Genomic DNA, 24,729 nt, shown 5'->3' with positions numbered 1-24,729 from the left:
TATTAAAAATTTTATGACAAGAAAAATAGCCAGCATAATAGAACATACTAAAAATTGGAAGAAGAAAAATTCTGACTTTTTTGAATCTTTGGCACCAACAGCCATTTTACCAAAATTATATCAAAACCATTATGTAAACTACCCAGCATTACAGAAAATATGAAAAATTGATTACTTTCGTGAAACCTGCAAGATTATGCTCAAAACTGCCAACAAGCTATTGAATACGGCCAGTCATCATCTGTAAAGTTGCACGTCAACCACCATAACTTCATCCAATGGCTAGGTCCAAGCAGTGCAGCGCAAGATGTGTAAACCACACTACCAGTATGACGATATATGTGAAAGATTTGGAGCAAGTGATCCGTATCACAAAAGTGCTTCTAGATCCTCTCGAGCACCCTTATCCCTGCTACACAAGCTGACAATTTAAAAACCGTCCCTAAAGAGGTCCTTTTAGAAATCACAGGCAATATTTGTTATTTTCTTCTTTCTAAATTTTGCAAGGTCATTTGATTACATAGCAAGAAAAAAAAATGACCAGCACTATAAATAGCATAAATAAACTCCACTCATTCTACTGGAATGAAAAATGTTTTGATATAGAAATGAAGCATTTTCCAAAGCTTTAGGTTCTATTTTGTCCCTGAAATATCATCCAAGATTTCGTTAAATATCATCCAAACCTACTTCTATTTTTCATTGAAACAAAGCATTGTACAAAGCTCTAAAACCCCATATATATACTATCAGAATGAAATGAGGATTGAATTTAAAAATGCTCTGATATGGAAAGTTACAATCTGAGTGACAAGTATCAAAAATATTAGACTCAGCCAAAAGTTTCAGGATTCAGTGACTTCTTCAAGTTAAGGCACAATTTTCACTAGGAAGATGACTGTATACTAAATTACACAGCATAGTTTAATTAAATGTGCACTTCACGTTTTATAGAAATGCATGAAACTATAAAATGAACACTTGGTGTTCAAGATAATACATAATATAAGTACCATAAAATTCCTTCTTATTTTTTGCCAAGAATAAGATTCATTTGATAGTGCCAATCATTGCATTCCAGACATTCAAAGAGAGAGAGAGAGAGAGAGAGAGAGAGATTTTCATTTACCAATCAAATAAATTAAAACTTTCATTTTAGTTCAAACAAAAAAGAACATTATCTTCAGAATACACTTGTACAAAATTGTGCACCAATTTAACAATGACGTTGTTCCCTAAACCTGCATTTGTTTATTCACTGAGACAATCTCTTGCTGTCAAACAATTGTTGGCACCAGAAGCCCTTTTACCAGACTATATTAAAACCATTATGGCATGAAAAATAGCCAGCAGCCATTTTACCAAAACTATATCAAAACCACTATGAAATGTAAACTACCCAGCATTATAGAAAATACGAAAATTTGAAGAAGAAAAATTGATTACTTTCGTGAAACTTGGCAAGATTATGCTCAAAACTTCCAACATGCAATGTAAAGTTGCAGGTTAACCACCATAACCACATCCAATGACTAGGTTCAAGCAGTGTACCACAAGATGTGTAAACCACACTACCAGTGTGACCATATGTGAAATATTTGGACCAAGTGAACCTTGTATCACAAAAGTACTTCTAGAACCTCTCTAGCACCCTTCTCCCTGCTACACAAGCTACTTTAAAAACCTTCCCTTGGGTCCTTTTAGAAATGACCAGAACTATAAACTTTTTCTTTTTTCTTTTTTTGAGGGAAACCAGCACTACAAATAATAAATAAACTTGATTCATTACTGGAATGAAAAATGTTATGATATGGAAATGAAGCATTTTCCAAACCCTTAGCTCCAAACCTACTTCTATTTTTCATTGAAATAAAGCGTTGTCCGAAGCTCTAAAGTCCCATATATTTACTATCAGAATGAAATGAGGATTGAATTTAAAAATGTTTTGATATAGAAAGTTACAATCTGAGTGACTAATATCAAAATTATTTGAATCAGCCAAAAGTTTTATGATTCAGTGACTTCAAATGTCCAATTAGTCTCACAACAACAGGAAACCGAAGTAATTCAAGTACGATGGGTTTAAAAAGAAACTACCAATTAGTAGTTAAATTAAGATTAGAATTTAGTAAAAATATATCCATTCAACTCTATACTAAATCGATCTTGTAACAAACTTACCAAAACGTGTTGCAAGTAAATCAATGCTGTTGCGATTAAGCAGGATCTATATTTTCAACTTTCCACATACAATATCAATTCCATAAAGTTCAGGCTTTGACATTCAGACCTTCCTTTCTAAATACAATGTTTTGTTCATTTCATAATAATAAATAAAGAGAGAGTGAAACTACACATTGCAATGAAAACTAATAGCAGATCTGGTAAATCACTGATCTGACTTGTACAATCAATGGTTTGAAGCTAGTATAATCCATAGTAATTAAGCGTACTGTACACATTATCTGATAGTGATATTGTTCACCCGCTTCATATATTATCTGATAGTGATATTGTTCACCCGCTTCATATGGCCTACTGGAAGATATCCGCAAGGTGGTCAGTAGTTTTCGTTGAGTCTGACAATCTTCTTGGGATATCTTGGGCATGTGAACGTGCAAGCAGTGGTTAAGATCTGTACCACTGATTACACGCTCCCACCTCATATGGCTGCATCCATGAATGTTCTAGGAACTGCATCCAAATTTACAAAGCACATACCATCAGAAAATTATAGCAACATGCATGTACATATATGATATATCATATCCCATCACTAATATGAAACCATTTGTGTGTATAAAGATATGTGTTTGTGATAAGAAGAAAGAGATTGCTTACTTTGAAGGTGGGTCATACTGTGAAAATCTGGTAATTCGCTGATTCGCTGTGAGCACAAACTTTTCTGTTCGTGCTGCTGTTTGATTCTCTTCTTTTTTGAGAATATGAGAATTTCTCTTTTCTCCTCCATTGGAGTTTACCTACCTACAGATATCTATATTGCTCACTCTCTCTTTGATCACATTCACAAGGGTTTCTATGAGAATTGAGAAGTGAAGAAGACTGAGGCATGGTGAGGCTATTTATGGCGTGTTTGGTTTGTAACGTATAAGCTATGTAACGTATACTTCTCATACTTCGAGAACGTACGCTAATTTCTAGGCCAACCAACCACCAATTGTACTTATCTTTTTGAGGGTTTTTTTTTTTTTTTTTTTTTGACAAAATCATTTTGAGGTTTCGATAGTACGATAGTACAAGAGAAAATTTTGAACCCTCTTGAGACCAATAGTATACTAATCTTATCCCTTTAAAAAATAAAAATTATTTTACCTTTTTTTTTAAAAAAAAATTTAAGAATACATTTTATAACCTTTAAATGTGCTGGATTCTTGAAATAATCATAACATGTAGTAAAACTGAAAGCATTTTTTACATATGTTACTACAATTAAAATTTTAAATGATACGTGAACATTGTTTTTTTTTTTTTTTTGTAAGAGGTAAATTTTACGTTTTTGGTATTAGGTTGGCAAATTGTGAGCAAACTTGTGTCACTTGTGCCTTGAAGTTGACTTGAAGAGTTTCTCAAAAAAAAAAAAAAAAAAAGTTGACTTGAAGTCCAAGACGTGTACCTATGACTGCACAAGAGGCTTCATAATTTTTGGAATCTCTACATATAGTATATGGATCGAGATCTCGACACGTAGCTTACTAAATTCGATCCGTTGAGATAATAATGCCGTTATAATCTTGAAACAACCTAATCATTTGACATAACTTTTTGGGGTGGGTTTTGTGGATTCCAAGTTAAGGTATAAAAATACTTAGAGGATGTGATCTTAGACTTTGGAAACTGTGTATTGCACACCTAAGGTGAGGGTTAACCAAGTTCGCACAAAAACATCACCTAGCAATCATGAAATTATGCAAGATTTTATGATCAAGTTGAAACTGTTTTAATGAGTAAACAAAGAAGTTTCAAGAGGATTTCTAGGAGTGAGTTGGCGTTCACATTCGAACAAAGTCCATCGAAGAGGAGTCCTTGGTTTTGGAGTTGTGTGGTCACGTCAATAAGTCTACCTGATTTAATAAGGAAAATTATTGAATACTCTGGAAGTACTATAAATGCATATTCTCCCCTTTCACATAAATTGTGTGTTCCATTATAAATTTAATTAGTGAGACCCACAATTATGTGAGAGGGGAAAGTACGCATTTATGGTATTCCGAGAGTACCTAATAATTTTAACCTTATATTTAGCATTAAATATGTTGTAATCTTCCATTATTTTATAATAGATTTGTTTCCCTTTTTTTGTTTTGTTTTGTTTTTTTTTTTTTTTTTTTTTTTGAGAATCTAATAGATTTGTTTCCTTGAGGTTGGTGGATAAATTTTTGGAGAATTTTTCTTATCTAACATTTTCTTTGTCACCGTATCATATGCTTCATTTAATTTCCATTTTTTTTTAATATATATAGTAGATTGATTCTCTCCTTGTTTGAGAATTCGAGAATTTCTCTATTCTCCTCCATTGGAGCTTACCTAAAGATTTCTATAGGACTATTGTATTTCTCACTCACTTTTTGATCACAAAGAGTTTCTATAAGAATTGAGATGTGAAGAAGACTAAATCATGGTGAGGCGACTTATAGTGTGGTAGGTTTGTAACGTATACTTTTTTTTTTTGGCTGAATGGTTTGTAACGTATACTTCTTTTTTTGGCTGAATGGTTTGTAACGTATACTTCGAGAACGTACGATAATTTCTAGGCCAACCCAATGGTTCTTATCTTTTTGAGAATTCGGTAGTACAAGATTTGAACCCTCTTGGGAGTTGGGACCAATAGTATTTTTAAAATTTTTTTTTTTAAATTTTGTTACAATTTTTTTGAAAATTATAATCAATTATCTGACTTTTTTTATTCTCAAATAAAATATAGGATAAATCACTAAATTTCAAATTACACCCTTAAAGTTTGAGAGTGTTCGGATTTTATATCCTGAAATTTCATAATTTAGATTTTACCTCCTGAAATTTGGAGGTATTTGGATTTTATATCATGACACTTTTAGAATTTGGATTTTACCTTCTAAAGTTTAGGGGTGTTTGGATTTTACTCTCTAAAGTTTGGGGTGTTTGGATTTTATACTCTGAAGTTTCAGAATTTAGGGGTGTAAAATCCAAATTCTGAAACATTAGAGTATAAAATCTAAATACTCCCATATTTCAGGGAGTAAAATCAAAACACCCCTAAACTTACCAAAGTTGATAAAAGAAAAAATGATCTTACATATATAGGTAAAGGAAAAAAATACTTTTATGTTACTGATCTTACATTTTCAAAAAAATATTAACTGATCTTACCAACTCTTCCCCCCCCCCCCCCCACAATTATCTTACCTTTTACAAATGCATCAATCCTAAATCCATATGCTTGATGCATTTCTAACGCATGTTTTGCTTAAATCTAAAAGGTAAGATAATTGGGGGAAAAGAACTTAGTAAGATCAATACCATTGTCTTGGCCTTGGCCTCATGGTTATCAAGCATATGTATTTCAAACATATCCTAAATCTTTCTCAAAAAAAGAAAAAAAAAAAAAAAAATACATATCCTAAATCAAATTTATGATACTGTGAACCCTACAAAGATTTTTTTTTTTGGGTGAGCAACAAAGTTATTTTAGCGGTTTAAGTTTCTAATTAAGGCCTCCTCATATTCATAAGATCATGAGTATCTCTAACCAAGATTTTGGGACGACTAAGTATTTAGTATTCGAAAAACTCTAGATACTTTTGTAACTAAGAATTTTTTAACACTTCTCTAAGATGGTTAAGATTTCATTTCTTGAATCTAATAATGTATATGTTAGGTTTAGCTTTGGCAAATACATAACAATGTGTTTTGAGTTGTAAGTATCAAATATCAAGTACAAGATCAATGTCCAAGAAACTGCTCAATAAAAAGAAGATTTTGTAATCTAGACTTGCTCTCAATTGAGTGTCAATTGATCAAGAATGGGGAAATTAGTTTTTTTTTTTCCTAATATGTTTTATTCTCAGTTAACTGATGATATCGATTATTGTAACCCTAATTAGAGAACATATTTAAAGACCCATTAAGTATGACTTTCAAGAGGTTGTAGAGACCAAAAAAAAAAAAAAAAAATTATATACAAAGAGAGAACTCGAACCTCCAACTATCAACACTTGAGTATAGAAGCAAATAGAGAAGATATTCTCATGTGTTGTTGTTGCCATATTGTAGATCAAGGTTGAAGCCGCAGAGTCATCCTAAGGTAATTGTGGAAATCAAATCGTCAAGAAATTCTTGAAGACTCGGGCGTAAATTCATATTTGAAAAGTTCAAGAGGCTTGGAACAATTTGATGGGACAAGACCGTTTACAATAGATTACAATTAGTGATAAGGGTCTATTTCAATCTTACACTTCGACTTTAATAGTGAATTTTTCTTGGGGTTAGGGTTAACTCTGATAGTGGTTTTTCTCGTGGATGTATCCATACATTTTCCGCTTCATCAATATATGGTTATTTTCTTGCTTTATTATTTATTTGGTGACATATTTAAACCATGCAAATTAACTAGTAATCAAAATTAATGGCATAATTGGTTAATTTAATCAAGTAGAGTTAATTCCCCTAAAATCAACCTATTGGGTCTAATTTTATTTCAATATAGCATGTCATATCATTGAACATTTTATATGATGCGTAAATATCTTTTTTTTTTTTATGTCAAAATGATGCGTAAATATCTTATTTTGCAAAAGGTAAACTTTCAATTTCCTGATTGCAACTCCCAAGGTAGGTGCAAAAGTCATTTTAAACCTTCTCTCACAAACTTTGTGAACTTTTTTCTAGAATATAAAAGCTTAATTCAAATTGGTTGAAAATTACTATTGAAATAGAATCGATCCTTGAATAAAACTTTGGTACAATTTACTTAGGTGTCATACATTAAGTTTCAGAATTAAATTAAAACATATAACTACATTGAAAAATATTATACTGTTTATAATTTGGGTCCTATTAACAGATGCCTTAGGGGCAATTGTTAATAAACTATTTAAAGAAAGCTTTGACACAATTTTCATGAGAAATATATAAAAAGCCGTCGAAAAAATTATTGATTTTTTATTTTCCTATAAAAATTTCTTCAAATAATTCTTAAACCAATGTCCTTTGAGCATCCGTTAACATTTTCCATAAAATTAATGCAACCATGTGTTTGTCTTTAATTGGAAAACTTAATATGCAACACATAAAGATCTGTACTTAAAATTTTGTCTTGAAACATGTATAAAAAAGGTTAATTGCTTTAATGTGTCATTGAATGAGATTGATTTAATGTATCATTGAATGAGTATATTAATGTGCCTTTAATGAGATTGATTGATTTAATGTATCATTGAATGAGATTCATTGATTCAATTATTCTCATTTAATGTACCTTTAATGTGTCATTATTCTCATTAAAGATACATTAATTATTCTCATTCAATGACACATTAAATCAATGATATATTATAAATTTTGGGGATGTTTAGATTTTACTCCCTAAAGTTTGTGAATGAGATTGATTAAATGTATCATTGAATGAGTATATTAATGTGCCTTTAATGAGATTGATTGATTTAATGTATCATTGAATGAGGTTGATTGATTTAATGTATCATTGAATGAGATTCATTGATTTAATTATTCTCATTTAATGTACTTTTAATGTGTCATTATTCTCATTAAAGATACATTAATTATTCTCATTCAATGACACATTAAATCAATAATATATTATAAATTTTGGGAGTGTTTGGATTTTACTCCCTAAAGTTTGTGAGTGTTTTAATTTTATACCTTAAAGTTTCAGAATTTGGGGGTAAAATCCAAATACCTCCAAACTTTAGGAGATAAAATCTAAATTCTGAAATGTCATGGTATAAAATCCATTTAAATATATATCTTACCTTTTAGATGTATGATTCATGTGCTGTTAGACATATGATTAAAAAAAAAAGCAAGAATAATTACATTACGTTTTATACATATATCATGTAATTTAAGATTTTAAATGATACTAAATTTAAAATAATATGTAATCTTTGTATTTTGTAAAAGGTAAATGTTAGGTTCATAATATTAGGTTGGCAAACTTGTACCTTGTAAGTTTATTTGACGTGCAAGACATGTGCCCATGATTGCACAAGAGTTTACAAGTTATGAAATCTTGAGACGTAGTAGATCGATTGAGATCTAGACACGTAATTTGCTATAGTTGATCCATCAAGAATCATGCAGTCAAATCCTAATTTAGTCTTCAAAACTTCTAATGTTTCTCAAATTCCGAGTTAATGTATAAAAAGAGACCGAGAGGATGTGATTTGATAATTTTGAGAGTTGTGTATTGCACACTAAAGGTGTGGTTTAACCAATTTCTCACAAAAGCATGATCAAGGTTTAAAATTATTCAAGATTTGATGATTTAAAAAAGTCATTTCACAAGTCTAGGATTAAAAAGTCATATTACTTTTCCTTTTTTCTTTTTTTGTAATATGACTTTTTTAATCCTAGAGTTTTGAAATGACTTTTTTTAATCATCAAATCTTGAATAATCTTAAAATCTTGATCATGCTTTTGTGAGACTTGACATAACACAAAGTTAAAGTTGAATTGAACTTTCAAGCACAAAATTGTTATTTTTTGCATAAAATTTGGAAACTGTATTCTATAAATATCAATGCTTAATTCTCATTGCCGAAAAATACTCATAAAGTAGTATCGAGCATAAAATAAAATTTAGGTATAATTCCGATGTGCCATACATTAAATGTTTAGAAGACTTAAACTAAAGCACTACTTCATTACAAAGAAGTTCCTAAGTTTATACGCAAAGATATTTTTTCTGAATTCACTGTGTGAATTAATTAATTAATATGACAACACAATAAAACCTAATTTGGTTATGTTTTCCAAGCCCATTCCTACTTGTACTAGTAGTCTAGGGTTTAGTCGCCTATATATACTTATGTTAGGGTTCATTGTAACACAGGAGGTTATTGTATTACACTCTTATACAATAAAGATGTAGTCCTTAAGGGATTCCTCCGTGGATGTAGGCCGTCAAGGCTAAACCACGTAACCCTCGTGTTCTCAATGTTCCTATTTTATGTTTCCTCTTCCGCATCCACTCTAGCATACACAACATGGTATAACACATCACGTTGCTAATATTTAACACCTTCTACTATTTGAACAAGTTCCTCACTCTCAATCTGTTCAACCTGTCATCTAGTCTCCTTCCATTTCAAGATAATAGCTTCAAATTCATAACTTTGACCTGACCTTCCCACTATTTTCCCCCCTTCTTTTAAAGCTCCTTACATCATATAGTTTAAACAAACAAAAAAGTAGAGATATTGTAAAGGAAAACTGTTAAAGAAATGTGAAATTTTTTTTTTTTTTTTAAGAAGAAGAATCCACTCTAATTAGTGTAATCGTGACTAAAATATACAGAGAAATAAAAAATTTAAGTCGGGATTCATGATGTACGAGGTGAATTGAAAGATTTGAAAGTGGATTTGAATTTTGGATGCAATATTTGAATTTCCAGTGTACGGTAGTATGTAATTAACTACTTTGTTTAAACAATGTAATTGACCACTTTGTTTAAAGTAATTGAGTTGTTGACATCACTGTAAAAACGTCAATCTATCTCTTTGATTCCAGTACCCAATGGCCATTCTTAAATTTATCAGGCCATTATTAGTAGAATAGTACAATAGAACTATTCCTGGCTAATCACTCAGCCTCTATTCTGTTTTAAAAACTAGTGCACAATCCTCATGACTTACTTGTTTTCGATTATAAATTTAACAGATATTTGTACATATGAATATGAAAAATACATTTAAGATGGTTGGATTCTGGATTTGATTTTGACATATACTATTCATATTCAGCAATTAATCTCCATGAACAAGTTTGGAGCAAAACTTAGGTACAGTACTTAACTATTGTTCCTTAGGTTCTCCTCTTAAGATTCAGTTATCTAGTTTTTTTCTCATAAAATAAAAGTGTATTTTTAGTTAAGTACAGCCATATGGCTAAATCTTAAAAGGGAAACCTAAGAAACGATACTTAAGTTTTTCCCATAAATTTGTGTTAAGTTATGGTTTTTCACATAATATTTATGTTGGCCTTATTCCATGACAAAAAGTATTGTAATTGGATTAATTTATTTTTTTGTATTTTGTGGGATTTAATTGTAATAGGTTTAATCTTAAGTGGTGAAGATTTGCTCAAGAAATTGATCTCGAGACTTGGCTTGTGAGTGGTGCGAAAGCTCACATGAGGAGCACATGTCAAAAGCTGAAGAGTCAGTGTGTTTCGCGACTCATCTCGCAACTTGGCTAAATCGCAAGATGACCCATGAAATGCACTGGTTAAGTGTGGCTCTTATACCCTTCACTCATACTATATATACCATCATTACCCACAAAATTGTAAAGAGACTATTCCTACAAAGGTTTCTACAACGCTCATCTTGTTAGAGAGAGCTACACATCCTCAAGAGAGAAATCATTGTAGTTTCTGCTCCTCCCCTATCCCATTGTTATATCTTGAGAGGAGATTTGTATCCAAATACAACCCACACATATTCAGAGTGTAACGAATTTTGGAGCTTGGGAAGTATTGAGTATTTGCCAAAATAAGCCGATGGAGCTTGGCGAATACAATCGAGCAGCGGGATCTTGGAAGCTAGTGAAGACAAGACTTTAAGAAGTCCGTTGGTAGCTGGAACTTGGAGGGCTCAAGTACTTTGAGTAGATTAGATTTGGAAAGTCCTTTTGTTATCCTTGTACTCCAACTTATTCGTTAGTAGATTGGGCTCAAGCCACATGAAAAGCACATGCCAAAAGTTGAAGAGTCAGTGTGTTTCGCGAATCATCTCGCCACTTAGCCAACTTGCAAGATGATCTGCAAAATGCAATGTTTAAGTATGGCTCTTATACTCTTCACTCATACTATATATACCATCATTACCTACAAAATTGTAAAAAAGGCTATTCAGAAGAAAACCCTACAACGGTTTCTACAATACCTATCTTCTTAGAGAAAACTACACATTCTCAAGAGAGAAATCATTGTAGTATCTTCTCCTCCCCCCTCCCATTGTTATATCTTGAGAGGAGATTTGTACCCAAACACAACCCATACATATTCAGAATGTAGAGAGTTTTGGAGCTTGGGAAGCATTGGGTATTTGCCAAAATAAGCTGGTGAGGCTTGGCAAATGCAATCGGGCGGTATTGAGGGATCCTAGAACCTAGTGAAGATAAAACTCCAAGAAGTCCGTTGGTAGCTGGGGCTTGGAGGGTCTTTTTGGTATCCTTGTACTCCAACTTATTCACTAGTGGATCATTTCAGCTTAGAGTGCTGAGAAGAGGTTTTTCGTCGAGTTCTTCAGTTTCCTCTTTGATAACACATCATCGTGTTATCTTGGGTTTGCTATTCTTTTACCCACTACCCTTTCCATTTTAGCATTGCACTTATTTGTTCATCCATGCAATTGTTGAATGCTTAGATTAATTAATTTGCTAATCACGTATATTCCGCATTAAGTGTGTTAAGCATAAAATTAATCAAGTCATAATTAAGAATTGGAGGTCTAAACAAGCTATAATGTTCTCCACAATTTTAGCTTTCAGTTTGGTATTGGCATATACACGCCTTTTAAGTAAGCCTTCAAGTTTGAGGTGTGTTGTGCGCACCATGTAAAAGTTAACTCTATAAGAGCATTCTCATCAAGAATGCTAAATGTTATTTTTTAACATCAAATTTTTAAAAAGCACACTCCATCAAGAATGCTAAACGCTATTAATTTTGACATCTTGCTACAGTGCGCTCTCAAAAATGAAAGCACACTTTAGCAAGATGTTATAATTTTTTAATATTTTCTCTTTCCTTTGATCTCTCATTCTCTCTACCTTCTCTCTCTCTCTCTCTCTCTCTCTCTCTCTCTCTCTCTCTCTCTCTACCTTTTCTCTCTTTTTTATCTGCCTCTTCGTCTCCCTCTTTCTCACATCAAGCTCTGCTCCAAATCAGCACCGGTGTGGAGATCGGCATGCAGATCCTGCTCTCAGTCTCCCTCTTTCTCACATCAAGCTTCTTCTTCTTCTTTCTGCTCCAAATCAACACCGATGTGGAGATTGGCATGCAGATCCCGCTCTCGGGTTGACTCCGTTCGAAGATTTTTCCTTCGTGTGTTGATCGTCGCTGTGGGTTTGGGTTTGGGTTTGGGTTTGGGTTCAATGTTGGTTTTGTCCTTCTATTTCCTCTTGCCCTCTAGTACTGATTTAAATTCCAATGGTCTTGCATATATCTGATGTTTTTGTTTGGTGTTTTTGTTTTTGTTTTCTGATTGGTGGATGCTATTGTGGTTTTGGGCTTGCAATTTTGGTGGTTGTGGTTGTGGGTGATGGTGATGGTGATGGTGGTAGTGGTTGTGGTTGTGGGTGTGGCCGGTGGTGACTAGTGGCAGTGGGTGTGGGTGTGATTTGCTAGGTTGAGATGGTCTGTGTGAGTTTGCTGGGTTCAAAGAGACCGGAAGAGAGAGAAAGAAATATATATTGAAGAATAAAGAAATAATAAAAAAAGAATATTTAAATTAAGTGGTAAAAAATATAGACTTTTTGATGTTAGGTGTATTGTAAAATAAGTTGTTAAAATTGATAAAATGACTTTTTAAAATGCTAAATACTAAAATTTTTACAATATTTAATAAGAATGCTCTAAGTAACTGTGAGGCAATTTTCCTTACCAGCTCATAATCATGTCCTAAGGAATGCTGTCTAGCAAGTAGCAAGTTGGTGAATGCTTGTATATTTTATTATCCGGCTAAAACATCTGTTTAGTTTCTATTTCTGGTTCAAAGTATAGCATGTTGCATCAAATGCATATTTTCATCCTTTCAAACTAGAGTAGTTGCTGGAGAGGTGAGAGTTGAGACCTCAAGTTGTGAATGAATTGGAGAGACGACATCAACGTCATTATCACATGTTCCTATTACCAACATCATTTTTATTAGTATCAATGAAAAGGATAAGAAACCCTTTAAATTGTGAAAAGTATCGTAAAAAAACCAATATCTTGTAAACCAAATATAAAAATTACTCAGAGTCCAATTGTCTTCTTTTCATAGATGGGGAAAGTGGGTCACGTTGCTCCTAAGCCTTCCTCAACAACCAAGTTAAGTTTGACAAAAACGAAAAAAAAAGGGGGGGGGGGGGGGGGGGGGGGGTGGGGCGGGTTAGATTAACTAAAAAGTGAAACATGGTTTAAAAATATAAGGTCAAGAGTAGACGTAAAAACTTTTACGTATGGAATTTTTAACAAAAGTTACTACATAAATTATTTCACTGGTTATCCGTTTCCTCTAAAAATAATAATAATAAAGCAGGCCACACTATAATAATGTTTAAATTGAACAACTACTGAGGAAAGGAATATCAACAAAATAAGGCAGTATGTTTGTTTCTCAACCAAAAAAACAAAACAAAACTTTAAGCCTGGAGCTAAGCCATGTACTACTTCACTCTTTTTCAAGAACGTGGAAATTAAGTGGGCTAGGCTTGAAGACTAAATTCTTCGATAAAGGTACTGAGTAAAAGAAAAAAAAAAAAGATTATAAATGGATAGATAGTTTTTTTTTTTTTTTTTTCCAACTTACTGCGTGTCAATTATATTATTTTATATAACTATATTTATTTGTGCACTCAATTTCATGTCTTATTAAAATCGTATCAACTTAATCAGGAATCATTCTGTCTTTGTCCAACACACAACCATTGAACATATGAAGGGCACAACTAACATAGCCACAACTATCCAAAACCCATGATTAGTCTAAAAACTTCTGACAAAGTCATAATATTTAAAAAATGATTATGATCAGCACATTTAACAAAATATAATTTAATTAAAAAAAATAATGATTAATTCATAATTTTCTAATAGCTTAAAATTTTGAGATAATTGGTAATTTACCACAAAATATACTCTAATGATTCTAAAAATAAATAAATGAAGTATACTCTAGATTACTAGTGCTCATAAACTATTGTTTCTCAAGGCAAGAGAAAATCTGTTAGACCAAGATAGTGATAGAATTTACATTAGAAAAAAAAATTATTTGATTTTCTGTAATACTTATTTAGAAAATTCAAATTATAAAACAATATTGCGTCTGTATTTCATTTGATTGTCTAATTACAAGCCTCTCTCTCTCTCTCAAAAAATAATGGCTAAGGTTCAATGTCATAATTTTCAGAGAAATACTAATAAAATAATAATAATAATAATAATGTGTAAAATAGAAAAAATAGGTTTTTATGCTAAAATAAACGAAAAATTTTAGTCAAATTGATGCTAATAGTTATGCTTGCAAAACAATTAATGAAGAAAACGTTTTTACATTCTAAAGATTTCTTGTTGTACAAATGCTTTAAGGCAAAATACTTTTAGAATTATTACTTCCTTGAAGCTACGGATTGACCAGGGAGCTCATTTTTTTGGAGAGGTATTTTAGCTGCCAAGCCACTACTTCTAATAAGGGACACCTGTTGGAGAGTGGGATATTGTCAAGAAATTACAGTGACAAAGGATAAATGTTCGCTGTATTTTACAGCCAAGCCCTCTTATATATTGAAGATGATGTTAGAGTTTTTTTTTTTTTGAGAAATAATTACAACATGCTGCTAACCCTGCAGCTCGAACCCTTTCCTCCCTAGACCCCCAAGCACTTTATACATGGGGAGGTGTCAATTCAGCTACAAAGCCTTTGGCAGATGATGTTAGAGTTTGTGACTTGATTGATCTGAATATTAGCAATGTTTATAACACACACCTTGTTACATGTTTATAACTCATGATTTCAATTCAAAAAATGTGTGTATATCGTTATCCAAACTAAAAAACAGTCATAGGTTGATAATGGCCTTTTTTATCTTAACACTTATTGTCCATTAATTAGTTTTTTTTTTTTTTTCATTGACTAAAAATTCAGTCACAGATGTATTACGAATAGGTAATTATTATTCATGTGCATTAGGCAAGACGATAGTATAAATTGTTTTGATTTCTTCCTATTAATTGTTTCTTCATTATCTTATTGTCTCTTAATTAGTTTATTTTGTTTTCATGACTAAATATTCAGTTACAGGATGCTTTCTCTTCTCAAAAAAAAAAAAAAAAAGTTAATTACAGGATGCTTTCTTTTTATTAAACCTTTATAATTATCACCTTAAAATGATCTATGGAATTGTATAAGTAAATCCAGTGAAAACTTCAAATTCCCAAACAAGCTTATAAATTTTGCTGTAAATCTAGAGGTAGAGAGAGAACCAAAAAAAAAAAAAAAACTCCGGCTTTATCTTCAGGCCTTGTCTTAAAATAGAAAATTCTTTGATTATAAAATTCCGAGTGTCTTTTAATAATAATTTGAATCCTAATTTTGAAATCGAAACCTTGTAAATTAGAAAAGTTCCATTAGACTAGTTGCTGTCGAACTCTAGGCCCAGCTTTCACGTCCTCAGCAATCTCATTTATAACGTATCTTGAAACTAGTATGAATCAAAGTTAAACTCCAAGAAGTCTAAGTCAATCACACCTATGCCCTTTGATTCAAGAATGGTTATTCTTAAGCCTCATTTTAAATTCTGATCCCATCCATGTTTAATTCATGCTTTGGTTTGATACTTAGTCAAAAGTGAGGTCTTACCTCAAGGGGGGGAAAATTGACTCATGTCACTTTGGCTTACTTTGCTTGGTTCCAATGCCTTCTCTATAAAGTTATGAATGTGTTCTGTATTGTGAGGTCAATCTCGTTTATCACATAGTTATGTATTGTCTATATCGTAGGGTATGTTCATGTCAAGAAGTGTTAGAAGTATATAGTTAAATTATTAAAATAAATATACTATTTCTTAACAATTTAATCTTTTGAGAGAATTAATAATTTAACAAGGAGAAGCCGAAGTACATGCTTTTCAGAGGGATTTTTATAAGGCAGCATTGAAAATCATTAAATCAACCCAGACCCCAATTCTCTTCTGTTCTGCTTAAAATTTGCCATTACCCAGAATTAAATCAAAGAGGAAAGTTTTCTACGTCATAAATTTGGCATAACTGAACCAAACTATTGACAGAATCTACAAGTACTAACAGTTTGTGAGAAGTTGATACAAGTTACCATGTTTGAAGAAAATAACCCAAACAACCTAAGAAAAAAATAATAATAATAAAACCCCCAAAAAAAAAGCCCAAAAAAAAAGCCCCATAGACCAAAGCTATATGGGAAAGGCCCAAACATCCCAAAAAACTAGCTGAAAGCCCAAAACATCCCAAAATAAAAAATAAAATAAAAAACAGCCTAAAACAACTTAGGAGTAAAAAAAAGTCCCAAAGCCCAAGCCCATTTGGTAACGTTATTTGTATTTTTTGAAAATACGTGTTAGTGAAAAAGTGTATGAAAATACGTGTAATATTGTTTAAAAACTGAAAAATATTGCTCAAATAACCATACCAAACAGCCCCCAAAACATCCCAAAAAAGGGGTACATTAGTCTTAACCTTTTCACCATGTATCAATTTAGTATCTAATCTTTTAGTATTGTGTCAAAATAGTCTGGTAGATGAAAAATGTTGACGTGACTAATAGTTGAAATAGAATTTTATTTTCATACCACATGGACTAGCACATCAGCATAACCTTTAAAAAAAATTAATAAGTAACCTCCTTGCAAAAACACATGAGGCTCAATTTGGGATCAAAATTCAAAATCCTAACACAGTCACACGATTTGGGATCACTGCTGGGCTGCACAAATTGTACGAACACCATAGGGACTCAGTGTGGTATACTGGATTTGTGGTTGTTGATGAGGTTTTTAATTAGAGATTATTGCCTTCATGTGTTTAGTTTATGCTTTAGGGAGGGAATAACCATTTTGAATTAGTGATATTAATCTTTTCTTTTTTTTTTTTTTTGGTCGTGGTTGATTGATTTATTTTGTGATTCTTGTCGAAATTTGTTTCTTGTGGAACTGTTTTGAAATTTGTTTGTTTTGGAACTGTTTGGGAGTGTTAATTAATTTGTGTGGATCTATCTAATGAGGTTTCTAATTTCAGATGTTGTAGTTGCGTCCTGGTAGTTAATTGCTTTGGTAAAATTCAAGAAATCACACTGTTTATTTATACAAACAGATTGGTAATTTTTGGATAATGGTTCCACTTATAAGAAATCCCAAATTGTGGGACTGTGTTAAGGGATTTTGATCCAAACCCGTAAAGTTACTTACTTTTATCCCCCTTCTTTTTTTTCTTCTTTTTTTTTTTTCTTTTTTTTAAGGTTATGCTGACATGATAGTCTATGTATCATGAAAATAATATTTGAGATAATTACTCCACTTTTTTGAGATTTAAGATAATGACACTGCACCTTAAATTTGAAAAGAAAAAACATTTTCCTTTCTTGACATCCATCCAATTGACCAACCTTCGTTAAATTAATAGTATTAAAAATATTATGTGCTAACTTGCCCTTTGTTTACGAGCAGATTTCAAAAATTATCCTCCATTTTAGAATTAAAATTTATTGTTTTAAATTTTTAATTAAAGTGTATTTAAAAATATTAAGTATGAATTTTGCTTTTTTTTCTTTTCTTTTTTCAATGGGTTATAGAGAGATTTGTCATTGCAAGTGTTTTGGTACTTAATAAATTTTACATTTTTATTCTAAATTTATCATTTTTTTTAATTAACCATCGTTAAACTTTTGTTAGTAGATTTTTATAGAAATTTAGAATTTTTGGCTACTAATATAAAGAAAAGGGGAAAGTGTTAATTTGTTTAAACCTCAAGGGTTAGGAGTGTTTTTTCTCTTCACATTTAATGTGAAGTGTCATTCCCCCAAACCTTAATGGACGGAAGTGTAATTATCTCACAATATTTTATTTTGACTATTAGTCATATTATCATTTTGTATGCATTACTTAACAGTACGGACCATTTTGACACAATAATAAAATATTAGAAACTAAATTGACATATTTGAAAAATTAAAAACCAAATTGTAAAATAGTGTAAAAATAATGGACCAAATACGTAATTTAACACCCAAAAAAAATATCCCAAAACAAGTTGGAAGTGAAAAAATAAAAATCAACACAAGGACCTAATAACCAAATAAAGTAATAGACTTTGCAGGTAGGTCAACTCAAATTTTTAGTTTAAAAAAAAACTCGAATTTTTAGGCTAGTTCGGATTCCTCATCAGCCAACCCGATTTTATCAGGTCATGTGGGCTTTGAACCCAACCCGACCCATACTCGGTCTAAATTACATAAAGTGAGAACTGTGGAGTGTTCATGGATAAGGTTCATATTGCTATATTGGGTTTTGGTTCTGCTGGACTTTTTCTTTAATTTTCCTTTTAGGTGTGGGCTTTTATTATTGTTCACTTTACCCATATTTTTCAGCCATGCTCCAAGAGAGTTGCTCAGGTTCCTATTTCACTAAACTAGCCACCTAATTGTGTTTTAATTGAGTCGAATTGTTTTTCTTTCCCTATTGCTATTTACCCTCACAACCCAAAACCCATTTCAACCTTAATTACTTCCCCCAACCCAAATCAAGAAAGTTTCTCCAAACCAGAACCCAAAAATCAACAAAAAAAAATCTCTCAATTTCCCTCCAAAATGGAAGGCCTGACTTTGACTCCATCACCGCCCTAGACCGATATCAACAACAATGGTACATGCAGGGGCAACTCAACCATCAGAACATTTAGGCAATGACCTAAGACCCTCAAATTGAAGAAGGTGTTCTGTAGAGTATATTTAATTTATTTGTCTTAGAGTATTGCACAAAAATAATAATAAAAGGAAGACCTCTCACTTTTTTTCTTTTTTCTCTTTTAAATCCTCTCTTTGCTGATAGAATATCTTGTCTATCTATCCTATGATGTGAAGATTTTAATTAAGGCCTAAGAATTTAACAAATAAAAATTATTTTTAAAATATTATACTCTTTTTGAATGTTCAACATTTTACCAATATGTTTTACTACGTTGGCAATAGTTTAAGAATGTAAAAAATTTTAATGCTCCAAAAAATTTACTCTTCCCTTCTCTTTCTATCAAAATTAAAATTAGCATTAATTATTGAAAATCTATTGTTCTATAACTAAAGTCCAACATTGCCAAGAGAGGCAGTGATAATTTAAAATATGGTATTTATTATGATACTGATTATTTTGATATTTTTAGAATTAAAAGTTTAAAATTCGCTATGTAAATATATGAAAATAACTCAATTAATGTATTAAATTATATAAATTTCTAATTCATGTTTCACTTATAAAATATTAAGTAACAATACATTTTATATTTGCACCTGGCACAAAAATTTGTTGAGGCTTTAGGGTGTGTGTAGCAACAAGTTTTAAGTTGCCGTGTAGCAACAGGTTTTAGAGGTGTCGTGTAGCAATGGGCTTTAGAAGAGAGTTTTGTTGGGCCTTATGAGTTTTGTCCAAAAGGTAAATGATTTTAGGCTTTTTTGTGGTGATAGTATAATTTTGTGGCCCGATTTTGGTAGCAACGTGATAAGTGTTTTTTGTGGAAAACCCAAATTGGATATAATGGGTAATATTTGTGAGAGGACCCAAAGTAATTTATGGAGCTTATATAGGTAATATTTGTGGGAGTTCAATAACATGGAGAATATTTGGGTAATATGTGGGAAATATTTATTTGGGCTCAAAATAGTTCATGGGCTTGTGTGGGTATTTTTTAGTGTGTGGGCTAATGAAATTAAGGCCCGAAAATTTGTACCTCAACTACTAAAATGAGGAAGAAAAAAAAAAAAAAAAACGGAATTTCATTAGTTAACAAATATCTGAAAAAAAAAGTAGTACTAAAAAAGAATAAACGTTTTAGAAAACAAGTAGTGTTTGAAAACAATTTCATTAGCTTTTCCCAATCCAAACTCTTGAACAATTTTATTAGCATTTGTAAGAATGTTAGCATTAATAAGGGTCTTTTTTTTACCATTGGATCTACTTAAATCTAATGGCTTAAAAAATATGTAACTCTTTAGAGTTACACCAGGTGTAACTTGAACCCATCTCATCTTCTATATATAAATATGTAAGCAGTTCCAAAGTCTCTCACTTCTCTCTGTCGCCAACCCTAAACAGAAAAGAGATAATTCAAGAGTAGTTTATGGTGTCATGGATCCTTGTCCTTGTATGGATTCGGAAGAAGAATTTGCTTCCATAGATTCTCATTTTATGAATAATCGCAGCAGCCCAAGCACCATGGACGACCTTCCGGATTGGGTATTGATGGAAATTTTGGTTTTACTGCCATTATGCACGGTTGTGTTGACTTGCAAGTGGGTATCAAAGCGCTGGTTTACTCTTATCTCTTCTCCTTATTTTGCTCGCCGCTTTGTTGCACAGCACTCACAGCAGCCACAGCCCTTTACCTTGCTCTACCAGTACGGTGATATCGACGATGTCGAGCAACGTCTTCCCATAACACCGGCAAATTCTGAGTCTGAATGTGAATTGAAACCTGTCGCTGCTTATCTACGCGATCGTCACAGGGGTTGGATTCGAGCTTCGTGTAATGACTTGCTGTTATGGATCGAAAGTAGTAAGTGGGTGGTGGAGCAGCAGCAGCCTGGTGATTTGAAAAACGTAGTCGTTTACACTGTCATCAATCCAATAACTAGGCAATGTCTCAAGCTCCCTCCACGTCCACTTCCTTTTCCTCAACCTTTATTGCCGCTACGGGCTGGGATCATCAGCGGCTATGACGACAGTAATGATACACAAATCAGTTCTAGTTTCAGGGTGGTGCTCATTCTTAGCACACGCACCAACTTAAGCCAATTTAACATTCACGTTTTCTCGTCTGACACCGGTGAATGGGGCGACTCCATGGTTTTGTGTCCACCCAACCTGGGTGAATTTCGATGGTCTCTAACTTCTATTCACACTGTACCCTATAAAGGTTTGGTTTTTTGGCCAATTAGTGGTGGCCGTCTTCTCGGGTTCGACCCGTTCAACATCAACAGCAGCACATGTTGTGTGATTGAGCAGCCTGTAGAATTTGAGCCATTCCATGAAATCAATTGCCTTGGACTGTGTCACGGCTGCCTGAGGACATGTCAGTTCTCAGGTAATGTGCATACCGGTTTACGCGTTTGGGAGCTCAAGGACTTTGATAATGAAAATAATGGAAGCGGAGCAGGAGGTAAATGGTGTTTGAAGCACGAGCTGTGTTTCAGCCAAATGGTTTCAGAAAAATCTCCTTCGCTCACAGAATATATAAACGACCGGATTTGGATTATCCCTCTTGATATCTCGGTGCTAGCTTTTCATCCCAATGATGGGGATATCATGTATTTGTTGATTCAATCGAAGGTTGTCATATGCAACTTGCAGAGTAGAACCCTCGAAGTCTTTTGTGATATTAATCACAGCGAACACGGTTTTTTTACTACCCCCAATACCTTAACCTTTGTGCTACCATCTTGGCCAACTCCCATTCCTTCTTCTCCCTTAGAGAAACAGAATGTCATTTGCCGCCTACCCCAATAGTTATTAATATTCTGCTGCTTTTAGGTTTCTGTATTATGGTTTCGATTTGCCTCTCTCTTATATAGACAATGTTATTATTGAAATTTTTTCTAATTCCGGTTACTTTTTGGTTATGTTTATTTATCAAAATCATCCTTTGATGTATCTGCCAATTATCTTAGTCACTTACAATTTTCATCCACCTCCCTAGATCACTAATAAATAATTCATCTACCTACCTTAACTTCAATCTTAAATACAAAGACATAGCCAAAATGTCTCATAAGAAATGCATACAATAAGAAGACTTAAAGCCAGTAATATCCTCCAAATTACTTTACATAAGAATAATATGATTCAATTTTTTTAAAATAAAAATAAGACCATTGAATATACTTTCCTAGTCCATTAGAATAATAAAACTATTGAAGCTGTTACTCTTGAATGTCTAAAACAATTATCCCTACATGTTTATACAATTTTATACAATTAGTAGAAACTATGCCAAGACTAATTATTTAAGATTATATTAATTCTTTATCCAAACTTGATAAAATTTAACTCAACAACTATAGCCTTTCACATAAAAATTTGATCTACAATCTCGAAGATCATGAACCTAATCTAACAATAAAAGCAAACAAAAACTTAAGATTTACTACATTTGTAATTTATTAATAATTTATAACATCTTAGAGAAGCAAAAACAGTTTAGTTTCATTTAGATTTCTATGTAGGTCATTGGTATTTGTTTTTATAATTCCTTGCAAAACAGAGCCAAGAAAATCAAAACTATTCTAAGTCTGAACTAAAAGCAATCAAATATCATAGAGAGCTCAAGTCTAGAAAGACAAATTTACAACTCACTTGACAAAGTAACCCTTCACCCAAAGTTCAGAACAATTACTTCTCAGCACAAGAGCAATCAACTAATCAAGCAAACCCAAAAATTACTCATTCATCAAAGAACATAAACTACAAAGCAATGCAACTATAAGTTCATTGATGCAACTTTGATACCTATAGATTTACAGCTTTTGTTATGTTAGAGAAAGAACGAAGAATCAAACATATATACCAAATTGTAGTCAACAAAGTTTGACTCCATAACATCCAAATTTTAATCAAATAGCACTATAAAGAATTGAATACAAAACAGTATCTTAAGCAACATCAGTAGCAAAAGCAAATTTGGAGTCCTATTTGGAGTTGATAAATATTGGAGGACCTGGTTTGGACCAACAGAAGTTTGGTTGAGTTGAGTTGTGAGCTAGAAAGCATGGGTGCGGATTCGAGTTTGGGTGCGGGTGCAGTGCGGCGAGACAATAATTTTTGAAAAAGTAGGATACGGGTGCGGCGAGATATGTTTCTTTATTAATTATTAAATATATTTTTATTTATGTTTTCTATATATTGCTAAGAATTTTTTTATATAATGGTAAACATATACTAATTTAAGAGTAAACAATTGTCGACTGTAGCGTCGCCTCCCAACTAATGGCACAACCAGATAATGTGAAGACATAACCTGTCAAAAATCTCTTCTTATCCAAATCACCAGTAAAATTAGAATTCACAAATCCAACAATGCTACTACTCTCTATAGAAGCCCTAGAATATATCAAGTCAATATTTGCAATACCTTTCAAATATTGAAGAGACACAATTTCTTCACCCAAAGCAACAATCCACAAGGCCTCAACCTCAAGCTCCACCTGCTCACCAACACCGTGGTCTTTGACTGTCCCAATACTCTCTTTTGACTGGTCAACAAGAAAATACACCAAAAATTCTATATTGAACTTGACCCTACACTGCTTACCAAAAACACAATGTTCACAAAAGTCCAGCTTCTCAATTTTTAGGCCATTGAACAAATCTTGTTTGCTTAATATTGACATGCCAACCTTATTCATATGCCCTAATTGCATATGCCACAAACAATTATTGTTTGAATTTGGATCAGCTGATGAAGATATTGTTGTAGCACCAACAATTGTGCTTCCTTGTAGCATATAGAGACCATTCACCAATTTTCCCTTGATGAAAACTAAACCACCCTTACTAATTCTCAAACTCCACCTTCACCGATGTATTTGTACCCTTGAGAATCGAATGTACCCAAAGATAGAAGAATTTTCCTCAAATCTGGCACGTGACAAACATTAGACAAAGTCCTAACAACACCATCATGCATCTTAATTCTCACAGTTCCTATCCCAAGACCTTACAGATCATATTATTTCTCATCAGAACTTCACCACCACTAATTAACTAAAAGGTAGTAAACCAATCTCTTCTAGGAGTCATATGATAGGAGCAAGCCGAATCAAGGACCCAAGCGTCACCAGAGCAACTAGTAGATACTGATAGAACTATGTCATCACCCACAGAATTAACCCCCGCAACACTAGCTACATTACTAGTATTTGAAGTACCATCGTTCTCCTTTTTCTCTTTGAGTAGCGTGCACTCATTTTTCCAATGTCCTTCCTTTTTACAATAGTGACACTTACCAGATTTGGATTTTGATCTAGATTTTTCTCTATTACTACTAGACCCATTTTCATTGGATCTACTCCTAGCAACAAGATCATCAGCATAATTATCGCCCCAATTTTCAAAAACCTTCTTCTTCAATTCCTTAGAATTCATGCATCTTTGACATCATTAATTGAGATAGAATCTCTTCTAGAACCATACAACATGGTGTTCACAAAGTGCTCAAAAGAAGGAGGCAATGAACATAACAAAATTAGAGCATGATCCTCATCTTCTACTTTGCATTCAATATTTTTCAAATCAAGAACAATTTTATTAAATTCATCAAGATGGTCAGAAACAAGTGTACCTTCTTTCATCCGAATGGTGTATAGCCGCTTCTTCATGTACAAGCGATTTGTAAGAGACTTAGTCATGTACCGACTCTCCAACTTAAGGCACAATCCTGCAGCTATTTCTTCATCTGCAATCTCTCTCAGAACCTCATCTCCAAGAGACAACAAAATTGCACTATGTGCCCATTCCAAGAGATCTTGTTTTTCCTCATCTGAAAGCATTGCTGGCA

General features: G+C 32.6%; 1 protein-coding gene and 1 long non-coding RNA gene across 2 annotated transcripts; one reads left to right on the top strand and one right to left on the bottom strand.

The window, feature by feature from the left end:
* Positions 1–2,264: 2,264 nt before the first annotated feature.
* LOC126725209 (uncharacterized) lies at positions 2,265–3,055 on the bottom strand. Its single transcript, XR_007655355.1, has 2 exons — positions 2,842–3,055; positions 2,265–2,694 (listed from the first exon to the last, which is right to left on the bottom strand). It is a non-coding gene; the product is annotated as an uncharacterized LOC126725209 (long non-coding RNA).
* Positions 3,056–20,393: 17,338 nt separating this feature from the next.
* Positions 20,394–21,683, top strand: LOC126727828 (uncharacterized). Its single transcript, XM_050433738.1, has one exon. The coding sequence runs from the start codon at positions 20,394–20,396 to the stop codon at positions 21,681–21,683; it is 1,290 nt and encodes a 429-aa protein (XP_050289695.1).
* Positions 21,684–24,729: the final 3,046 nt, after the last annotated feature.

Source organism: Quercus robur, chromosome 5 (genome assembly GCF_932294415.1).
Source record: "Quercus robur chromosome 5, dhQueRobu3.1, whole genome shotgun sequence".
Taxonomy (NCBI): domain Eukaryota; kingdom Viridiplantae; phylum Streptophyta; class Magnoliopsida; order Fagales; family Fagaceae; genus Quercus; species Quercus robur.
This window is presented reverse-complemented; position numbering and strand designations above follow the sequence as displayed.